Here is an 11664-nt window from a genome sequence, read left to right on the forward strand (position 1 = left end):
TGCCTGTAAACTTTGGAAATTACCCATCTTTTGGAGACAACTGTATCAAAAGATATTATGGATTACAATACAAAAGAAGTGTTTAGAGCCTGGAAGATTGTTTATTTTTGGTGTTAACTCTATGGACACACTTTGAAGCTAGGAGAAAAGGAATACAGGAACCCTCTTATTATCTTTTGAAAGACGAAGATCAGAGGAAAAACTGGGTTTAAATTATGGAGTGATGGTCCTAAAAGCCTGTCTATAAATTAGATGGCAACCTACCTCTGTAAAAGATTGAGTAGAGCTGGTTTTCAGTCATATAGCGGACTTCATGAATTGTTAGTTTTGCCTTAAAATCTGGACATAGGTCTCACCCACAAGGACTGAGCAGACCACAGTCTGAGGACCCAATACAAATGTTTCCTCCATGCATGGATTAATTCAAGATCTGAAACTAACATTGCATTGGTAAACAATGGACAGTAATAAAGATGGACTATTGAATGAGATGTTATTCTCCGGAGCTATGTCCATGGGTAATAGCCATGTGAATCCTCACGGATTACCAGTAAGAGAGCCCTTTGGTGTTCCCTTCCATTTCGATCCAAGTTATTGGGACCAAACCTACAGTGGGTATTCAGGTAGATTTTCCTACATACCTTTCTCTGGATACGTAGGAGTCTATGACTATTCTTTTGAACCTGCCTTCATTCGAAAGAGGAATGAGAGAGAGAGGCAAAGAGTGCGTTGTGTGAATGAGGGGTATGCACGCCTCCGAGAACATCTTCCCAAGGAGCTTGCAGACAAACGCCTCAGCAAAGTGGAGACCCTGAGAGCTGCAATAAATTACATTAAACACCTTCAGAGTTTGCTGGCGTGTCAACCATTAGGTTCTACCACTAAGGAAACAATCTCTACTAAGGAGGCTACAGATGCTTCCAGTCCTGATCTAAGAAGGGAATGCAACAGTGATGGAGAGTCTAAAACTTCTTTATCTTCATCTCCATATGGTGAGTTTGAGGAGACTTGCATCTAGGAAACATCATCTTTGGAAATAGACATCTTCAAGACCAATCAAAAACTCTGCCATTGTATCTAAATCCACATGATTTTTCTAGAGGTCAAAATGTATCCCAGGAAAAAGGAAAGAGTCAGGGAAAATAAAGGTATCTTCAGTCTCTGAGAGGACCTTTTCTCTGTTGTTGCATGCATTTAGCCTAAAGGTGGTTCATAAGGAAACACCAATTCCTCTCAAATTTCCTCAGCTGTGTTTACTAATTGTGGTTTAGATTATTAAACCTGAAACAGATGATAAAATCTAAATTACTCTTCACCTTTTATGCTGTTCGGTTACTTTTTGCATTTCACTCAGTGGGACAATGAAAATAGATTAATCAGGTTTAGAGTTTTTTCCTAGTCAGGTTTATTTTCTAGTTTCCATGCACTGATACAATGATACAAGGTTTGGTTTGTAAATATTGTGGTTGCGGGAGGAGAGGGTATAAAAATCTAGATAATATATGTTTCACCAACATTTTTAATACTCATGAAAATATTTCTATTAATATTAATAATTTTTTAAAAATCTACATTTGGGGTTGAACCTATTTGGTAATGTCCTTTTAAATGCAAGCAGGTGGTACATAATTAGGATGCTTTGGAGGTGGGAGAATGTGAAGAAAATTGGGATTTATTCTAAAGAATTACTCTCAGCAAATGACAGACTGAAATTTCCATCCTAATTAATGTGCTAAATATAGTTCAGTAAAACCCCAGTCATACAAAGTCATAGTGATGAATTTGTAGTGAAGACATCCACTTTTTCCCTACGCACCTTGTTTTATACAAATTGTATTTGCCGACAAATGCTATTGATCATGACCCCTGTTTGATGGTCAAAAGTAATATGCATGGAAACAAACACCTGTAGTGGTCATGTACTAGTTTGTCTACAGAAATGCTGAAATATATCAAGCTACATTCGTATAAAAATGTGGGGATTTTTCCTTACATTTAAAGTATTGTATTACTTTTAAAAACAGACTTTTCTAAATACATACCTCAAGCTCTACAATATACATTTAATTTGAACTATTGGCACTCAAAAGGCAATCATAGTTTTTCTCCAAATCTCTCAAAGTTCTTATTTTTTTTTCATTTACTACTCTCCAAGATCCTAATTTGGCAAAGCACTTAAGTATATGCTTCTAGTTACACATCTGCTTAAGTGTTGTGTTGAACCAGGGCACATAATTTATTCTCTTTCTTCCCCCTCCATGATCTACCCCTTAAGTTTAAGCTAATACAAAATAAACATTTAACAGCCCCCTTCCCCCCCAACATTTCCATCTACTTTTGAGCCCCTCACTTTGATTCGATAGTTTTCTCTCCTTATCTTCTTTTCCAGATACCTTGACTGAAATCCTGAAAATGTTCCTGTACAAATGTGAATGAACATTAATGCTGATCAGATATCTCAAAATATGTCCATGAATATGCCCTTAAATAAAAAATTAAATTAACTCTGTGTTTATTTTCACTTTTCATGGATATTAGTGAATGAGAAATGTTCCCAGAAAGTGAATTTTCAGGGAGTAAAGGAAAATAGACTCCAGGAGCTCAATCTGCTTAGTTTAATAAAGAGAAGGTTAAGGGGTTACCTGATCACAGTCTGTAAGTACTTATAAGGGAAACAGAAATTTGATAATAGAGGGCTCTGCAATCTAGCAAACAAAGGTTTAACAAGACCCAATGGCTGGAAGTTGAAGCTAGACAAACTGAAACTAGAAATAAGGTGCACATTTTTAGTAATGAAGCTAAATAACCATTGGACCAACTTACCAATGGTTCTGGTAGATTCTCCATCACTGGAAACTTTTAAATCAAGACTGGAAGTTTTTCTAAAAGACGTGCACTAGTTCAAACAGGAATTAAATCAAACACGTTCTATGGCCTGTGTTATACAGGAAATCAAACTATATGATCACAATGGTCCTTCTGGCCTTCAGTCTATGAATCTATGACAGATTGATAGAAAGCAAATATTAAACACATAAATGTGAATATTTGCAAATGTAAACCTGTTAAGAGTTCTCTTCATGCAATTAGGAAACAAAAAGGCTATTTTGGGACATAAGTGTACAATCAGAACTAACGAACATAACTCCCCTTTCAAATTTTGTATCATCCATATTGATTTCTAGTAATGAGCTGCTCACTAGCAATTTAGAGAGCAAAATTATTCAGCAAATAATTTTAAATAAGAAAAACATTTGGCGAAATAAACATCTGCTTATGGACAATTCAGACAAACAATAAGAGGCTAAATTTGTTGTCTGAGTTATTTGCTATGAATTAATAGCACTAAAGAAGCACTGTTAAAAAATGATAGTGAATCACAGAGGTTTAGTCACCTGCTTTTTATATACTAGCTGTGTTCCCTTTTTGAAACAGGTCCCGGACAGTATACCTCCTGCTGAGTGGGCAGTTGTCTCTAGGGATATGAATGATGTTTCCAGAGCTGGAATACATCTTTTCAGGGGTATATGTTTTCATGTTTCATGAGAGAGAAAAAAGAGAGGGATAAGGTAGTAGTCTGAGAACAGGATTCATGACTTTCCTGGCTTCTACGCCTGGCTCTGATACTAAGGCCATGTCTATACTACAACAGCACAGCTATAGTGCTGCTGTGGTATTGTAGTGTAAACTCTTCCCACATCATAGATTCACAGATTCTAAGGCCAACAGGAACAATTATGAACCTTCAGTCTTGACCTCCGGCCATAGAATTTCTCCAAAATAATTCCTAGAATATGTCTTTTAGAAAACCATCTAGACATGATTTAAAAATTGTCAGTGATGGAGAATCTACCACAACACATAGTTAATTCTCTCACCATTAAAAATTTACGCCTTATTTCCAGTCAGAATTTGTCTAGCTTCAACTTCCAGCCATGTGATCATATTATACCTTTCACCACTAGATTGAAGAGCCCATTATTAAATATTTGTTCCCCATTTAGGTAAGGTCACCTCTTACCCTGCCTTTGTTAAGATAAATAGATTGAGCCCCTTGAGTCTATCAGTATACGGCATGTTTTCTAATATTTTAATCATTCTCATGGCTCATTCTCTGACCCCTCTCCAATTTATCAACATCCTTCTTGAACTGTGGTCACAGAAGGGGTTTTTCTGTTGATGCAGGTAATCCACGTACCCAAGAAACAGTAGTTAGGTCGACAGAAGAATTCTTCCATTCTGCATCTCTATGCGGGGTTAGGTTGATCTAACTGCATTGCACAGGGTGCAACATCTTTCACATCCCTGAATGATGTAACTAGGTTGATCCAATTTTTAGGTGTAGACCACTCCTGACTCCTTTTGTGGCCTCAGACAAGAGACTTAGCCCCTCTGCTTCAATTTCCTGATCCATACAATAGGGTTTGTGATTATGGAGGTTCTGGTTGTGACTCTATAGTTAAGACAGAGTTATATTTTTCACACAAACTTTTGTTACCTGAGAATAATGCATATTCACCTACAGTACCTCACGTGGATGCTGTGAAGCTGAATTGCTGTAAAGTGCTTTGAAGATGAAGAGCATTGTATAATTGTTAATAAATATTATTAATCAATACAATATTATACAATCAAACCAGTCCAAACCATTGAACATAAATATGGGCATAATGACCATGTTGCCACCTGGGCACAGGATATTGGATAGAATTCTAAGGAGATTTTTTCAGATCACATTGTACCTCAAAGGCACTGACCTGTATTGGAGACATTGCAGAGACAACCCCAACCCCCCACTGCTACCTGGGTTTCCCTGGCATAAGAGCGTTGCATGCCTTCTCCTCTGTGGCCAGCTAGGTCTGCTGGGCAGAGAGGGGGATGATGCCATGGCTCTGCCCCCTCCCAGCTTCCTTTCAGGTGGCTATTGATGCAAGGTGTGCTAACAGAGAGCAACAGTTTGACTCAGAAGAGTACAGGGACTGCATGTGGGCATGGAGGAATCCTGGTACCTTCCACCCACCTATCTCCCACCTACCCTTCGCTCCCCAGATGGGCTAGACACTGACTGGCCCTTTGCATTTTTGCATGGCTCTATTTTGTTACCTGTAAATCTTTGATGTTCTGCCCTCAGAAACAAACCCTGGTTATATGAAATAATACTGATAAAATAGACCTTTAGGGTTCAAATCAAGTGCACTTGTTGCAGAGAAACATTTCAATAAGTTTGTGGTTATTTTTCTCCTTATTATTTTCAAGTTGTAAATTTTACTTCTTTTAACAATTGTGAAGGCTTCTAATAATGCAAACCAGACACAAAAGATTAAAGAGCTGTAATAGCCACCCATAGGTGATTATTATTTCTGAAGGCTGGAAATGAACTGCTAGCTGGGAATGAAACTCCTTCCATGGAAACACTGAACAGGGGGGAAAAGATCCTTCTGGGAGATAAACCTCTGTATTTTGTTTTTTCACAGTCCCTGTTCTCATACAAGTATTGTGCTTTGTTTTAGCACAAGGAAGTATGAGACTGCTGAAGAATTCCCAAATACAGAACAGCAATTCCTATATGTAACAATGTCAACAAACGTTTCTAGTGAATGCTACAGTTCAAAAGCTTTCCTAAGCTGCATCTGTCTAGACAAAGGTTTTCTTCAAAGCTTCTAAAGTGTATCATTATCAGACTTTGAAAATAGATGATGAGCCAACTTGTCACCCTGGAAATTAATGTTTTAATAAAAAATGTTGACCAGAAGAATTCTCTCCATTCGGCACAATTACTGTTTACAAGAAAGACACGTGCTGATATCCTTAGGAAAATACTCAACAACTTTATCAAACTTCTGCGCACCAAATGCATCCACTGTAATCTTTCTATCAAACATGGAAAAAGAATGTCTGGAGCCCTCCTTCCACCCATTAAATTACAAATCCATTTGATCCTTGATATTATCACAATTTTAATGACGAATAATCTTGAACGTGGGATTGTTTTTAATCCCCTAATAGCTATTTAGCTGATTTCTTCACTCAAAGCCCATCCATATTGCTTTCATGTCACTAAATGGCCAAAGAAAAACACATGATGTTATAGGAAAGTACACTTCAGACAGTAAAGCAGTCAAATTCAGTTATCTCATTGGAATAAGTGAACAGGGAGCATATGCTTCCAAAATATCTTCTCTTTCCCTCTGTCATTCAGAAATAAAGGAAGAAGGAAAAGACCCTGAAATATTATAAGGGGGCAGATCCACAGTTGGAGTTGAAGTCAACAGAATGATGGCAGGATATAGTCACTAAGGATCTGGCCCAGTAAATCCTGAACTTCCTAAAAATGATAAAGTAAGCACCCTGACTCTCTACAGGTCCCCAGGAGTGATCCCAGCCTCTCTGCAATATCAGGAGAGAATGAGGCATGAACACATTGCAGAAAAATGTAAAGCTACGTAACAATTATTAGACTCTCAGAATACTTAGCAATTATATAGTGTGGTCCATCAATTCATCTCAAAGTGCTTTACAAAGCAAAGTAAGTAATATTCTGTACCTAACTGAGGCCTTGCCAATAGAAAATATATTATATTATAAATACATATATACACATATAGACATATATACAGTCAGTCATATATTTCCCATATATTTTTCATACATTTCGTTCACTCTTTTGGGCCATAGCAATTGTGTCCAGTGATGATATTTTGGATCATAGAATTATAGAACATTAGAGTTGGAAGGGACCTCAGGAGGTCATCTAGTCCAACTCCCTGCTCAGAGCAATCAGAGATGGAAAAAAGTTGTTAGATCAGCAAGCCCATCCTCCTGCAAGGACAGACTAGGGGAATGTATGATATTAAGCTGATTCCACACCTGGAATTTCCTCCATGTGCCAGTCTGCCATTGAAGTTCATGAAATATCAAATGTGGAGAGGTCACAGGACTGGGTCTTGGGTCTTGTAAAATCAGCCCGGTTTGCCAACAATACTTGTAATTTGGGCTGACGGCACTGCTCAGAAGAGGCTCCAGAGCTAGGTGCAAGCAGGAAAACAGGTTTGACTAGAGCAGAAGATTTTCCACCAGTGTAACTTCGTTGGTGTAAGTACATCTAAACTGGTGCAGTAAACTTTCCACACAGCAGAAAATACACTCCTTTCAGATACTGATGGTCTACAGCCTGGTCCAAAGCTCAGTCAAGTCAATGGGCGTCTTTCCATTAACTTAGTGGGCTTTGGATCAGACCCTTCGCTCTTAAGGAATGACAGGACTATAGTGTTTAGCACCCTTCCTCACCTAATCCTGCAGTACTGATGCAGGCAAACCTCCCCCCGAAATGAGCTGAGTTCTGCCTGTATGAGGACTGCAAGACAGGGCGCTAATCTAAAACCATCCTGTCGCACTTGTAATGTAACTAGGGATAATAACGGTTGCCATACCCTGCATCACCAGGACTTGTCCTGCCCTGCCTCAGTCACATGCCACTGAGAACTGAAAAGTCAAATTGCCCCCCCAGAAGACATGTGCTAGAAGGGCAGTTGCTTGCACCAAAGCCTGGCCTGAGGGTTGGGCTGAAAGTTTTGGATTCTAGTTTGGCAGTGAGGTAAATCATAGGAATAGAAACCTCCACCCAAAACTTTACAAGGGCGGGGGGAATCTTTAAAGGGAAAGCAGATCTCACATGCTCTGGGAATACATGCACAGGTAGGGTTTACTGGATTGACTTCAAAGGAAAAGCAGAGACCAATTCAGCACACAAGCTGTTTCTTTTAAAGCTAGAAAGATCAGCTTGTTTGGCTTCTTCTTAATTGTTGCTGCATATAGCAGACACAGATTTCATGGACAGAAATGCTAGCTGTATGCTACTGAGATGCAAGGGCCCTTGCAAACCCCATTGTAAGAAAGCCAGTCTTTGGGCCCTGGAAAGGCTTTCATTTTTAAAAACATGGCTCTAGGCCTTTTCCTTGCGAAGTCAGGCTGGAAAGCATAAGCCTATGAAACTGATGCAAGCTAATAGCTAGAGTCCTGCCTGTGTTGGGTTTTTTTTTACAATGGTTTAACAACACATATGTAGCTGCATCAATGCACCAGTTTAGATGTGCTGCATCAGTGGAAAATGGGGCTTACACCAATGCAGTATGTCTACATTGGGGGAGGAGGTGCATTGATGTACCTACACCAATGAAGTTACTCCAGTGGAAAATCCTCTACTCTAATCAAGCCCTAAAACTGAAAAAAATATGCAGCTGTGCCACAGTTCCACAGCAAGAAACTGTAGGGACTTAAAAATCCCTGCTCTGCCACACCACATGAGCTGGGCTTGTCCATCCAAGATCTATACATGGAGGGGACCTCAACTGGCAGATCTGCCTCCCACAAACATGCAGAAGGGTACAGAATTGATGGAATTCTTTTTCAGGGGATAGAATATGAACGGATGGATTTTTGGATTTTGGAGGGGGAATTTTATACGTGGAATAGCACTCGTGTCATCAAATGAACTGTTACATTTTTGAGCCAACCTCTTGTTAAAAGATCAGCAGTGCCTCACAGTAGCTGTAGGAAATAATGAATATGGGCAGAGTTGATTCCAGATCCAAGCTTCCCAAAAATTCAAAAGGTGTTTGTCTCCAGGTTCAGTTCAGCTCATTACAGAGATGGGACTCAGCCATGAAGTCCAGATCACATTGGGTTCTGAGCTCCCTCATATTTTGGGAGCATCTGGATTGGGATTTTGCTTCCACTGGGAAACAACCCGGAGTTTGGGAATAGCAAAATGTGCCTGTATTTTGAGAAGCACAGAGTAAAAATCACACTGATCAGGTTCGCGTTTCTTATGAGGTGTTTTTACAGCCATGCTGTCCTGGTTCTGGAGATTAAATAAAAGACTTCACTCCCCAAGTCTGTCTATCATCAGCACTGAGCACCAACCAACATCTTCCATCTGCACTGATCTCATTAGGAGAACTACGGGTTATAAAATAAATAGAATTTTCAGGTCTTCTTATGTATGTGTCCATCTTTCCATAGTTCTCTCTTCGAGTGATTGCTCATATGCATTCCAATATAGGTGAGTGCGCGCCCCGTGCACGAGCCTCCAGAAGCTTTTCTGCCCCTAGCAACCCCCTGCGGGTCGGCTCCTGCGCCCCCTGGAGTGCCGCGCTCATGTCGCGGTATATAGGGACCCTGCCGACCCCATGGCCTCCAGTTCCTTCTTTCCGCCTGTGATGGTCTTTTGGAACGCTGCCCCTTGCTTTACCGCAAGTAGCAATCTCCTACTACCTGTTCTAGTTTTATAGTTATTGTTAGTTAGTTAGTTGTTTCACTTTAATAGTAAAAAAAAAAAAAAAAAAATAGTTTTTTCGCAGTTTTAACGTAGTTAGTTAGCCCTTACGGGCTCCCGGCGCCATGCCGGGCACTTCGGGGTTCAAAGCCTGCGCTGAGTGCTCTAAGGCTTTCCCGATCAGCGACCCGCACGATCGCTGTCTTCGCTGCCTGGGCGAACTTCACAGGAAGGACAAATGCCGCATTTGCAAGTCCTTCAAGCCCAGGACTCAGAAGGAGCGGGATGCCCGCCTGCGGACGATCCTAAAGGAGTGGGCGCTTCGTCCAGTCTCCGAGCCCTCGGGGTCTCCGTCGGCACCAAGCATCTCATCGGCGCACAGCGCGCCCCCGGCACCGGCAGCGGCACCGGCGCACAAGGTGCCGAAGAAAAAGAAGCAGCTGGAGACTGTGTCTATGGACTCCCCCCTGCGACCGGTACAGCTGGGGGTACAACAAGAGCCGACACAGGCGTCTCCACGCAGGGAGCCTCCCCCGACCCCGGGGGTGGGGGACCTCTCCTGCAAGGGCCGTCGACGCCGGAGGCGTTTGTAGCGGCACGGGCTCTCATGGCCATGCCGACGCCTCCATTCCCCCCTCTGCTGAGGGAGTCAGGGTTGGCATCTCGGGGTAGATCCGTGCTGGGTTACCCCGGTGGGCAGCGGAGACAGGAACCATTGTCTCCCCCAGACGGTCGAGGACGGGGGAAGCGGGAACTCCCCCCTCCTCACTCTGACCTTAGGTCGTCGAGCACCTCGGTACCGCAGCAACGGGAGCGGTCTAGAGGTTCCGAGAGCAGCCGCTCTCCATCGGCCACCAGATCCTTGGTGTCCCGCCACCGCCTGGACAGCCAGCCGGCACTGAGAGACGCTGACCATCCTCGCACTTCGGTGCGCAGCTCTCAGCACCGGTCGCCAGGCAAGGACTCTCGGCACCGACCGGGCTCACCTGCGGAGCCGAGACGCGTAGAACATCCACGCGGGCGCCGCTCTCGCTCCTCGGTGCGCAGCTCCCGGCACCGAACTCCCTCGCCCAGAGATGACCGGCACCGATCCCGCTCTCGGCACCGGTCGGACTCTCGGCACCGAGCTCCACGGCGCCGCTCCGGCTCTCGGCACCGCTCCGGCTCGCGGCACCGCTCCGGCTCTCGGCACCGATCAAGATCCCCAGTCCGGGCCCGCGCGCATTCCCGGGACATTCACCGCTCCCGATCTGCTGGTAGCCGTCGGGGTCCCGCTGATCCGGAGCCTTACCACCACTCACCGTCAGCGAGGGGCCCCAGACTCAGCCCGAGGCGGTCCCCGGCACCGCATGCTTCGGCACGCAGGGACTCTCCGGGGCACCAGAGAAGACACAGCCGCGGGAGAGACCGCTCCAGGTTGCTGGTAGCTGACCGCCGCAGAGCCAGGAGGTCCCGGGGGAACTCGTCTAGCTCCAGCCGTTCTCCCCCTCGCCGTCATCGTAAATACCGCCGCAGCCGCTCCCGCTCCTCCAGGAGCAGATCACTGCCAGATCGGGGCAAGGACAAGGGGAAGCGCCCGAAATCGCGCAGCCCGGCACCTTGTGGGCCTGCAACGTCCGCGGCACCGGGACCGGTGCCGGCGTGGATGCAGGGGCCCTGGCAATGGCCCTACTGGGGGCCATGGCCTCAACAACCGACCCAGGGCACGGCGTCGGTTCCCTCAGTGGCCGTCCAGCCCCCGCCCCCACCTCCTAGTCAGGACAGACCGGACTCCTCGGACGAGGGGTCTGACCCTCTGGAGGGTCCTTCTACGGGTCCCCTTCACCAGTCCTCCTCCTCCTCTCCTCCGGACACTACCTCTAGGGAACTGAGGACTCCCCTTCCTGACTTCAAGACCCATCAGGAACTCCTCAAAAGGTTGGCTGATAACCTTCAGCTTGACCTGAAAGAGCTTTCGGAGGAGGAGGATCCTCTCTTGGGACCTCGAGCTCAGCAGGCCCCTCCCGCTTCGCGCTCCCCGTCCATGACAGGGTGTTAAAGGTGGTCAAGCCCCTGTGGGAGACTCCAGCATCTCTGTCTGCCACCTCTAAGACAGCGGAGCGCAAATATTACATTCCCTCCCAAGGGTTCGAATACCTCTACAACCACCCCCCCCATGGGTCGTTGGTTGTGAATGCTGTCAATCAACGGGACAGACAAGGGGCCCAGACGAGTACTCCAAAGAATAAGGAAAACAAAAAACTTGACTTATTGGGGAGAAAAATTTATTCGACTGCGGCATTACAGCTACGCATCGCGAATCACCAAGCGCTCCTGGGCAGGTATAATCTGAACCTGTGGGCTTCCCTCCAAAGGTTCCTCCGCGCATTACCATCAGACATGGTGGAGGA

At 44.4% G+C, this 11664-nt stretch overlaps 1 protein-coding gene across 1 annotated transcript; it reads left to right on the forward strand.

The window, feature by feature from the left end:
• Positions 1-457: 457 nt before the first annotated feature.
• Positions 458-1018, forward strand: ASCL4 (achaete-scute family bHLH transcription factor 4). Its single transcript, XM_067558993.1, has one exon. It carries the CDS (start codon positions 458-460, stop codon positions 1016-1018), a length of 561 nt encoding a protein of 186 aa, XP_067415094.1.
• The last annotated feature ends 10646 nt before the right edge of the window (positions 1019-11664 follow it).

This window comes from Emydura macquarii, unplaced genomic scaffold (genome assembly GCF_026122565.2).
Source record: "Emydura macquarii macquarii isolate MOO-44397 ecotype Brisbane River unplaced genomic scaffold, CSIRO-AGI_Emac_v2 contig_2205, whole genome shotgun sequence".
Classification (NCBI taxonomy): domain Eukaryota; kingdom Metazoa; phylum Chordata; order Testudines; family Chelidae; genus Emydura; species Emydura macquarii.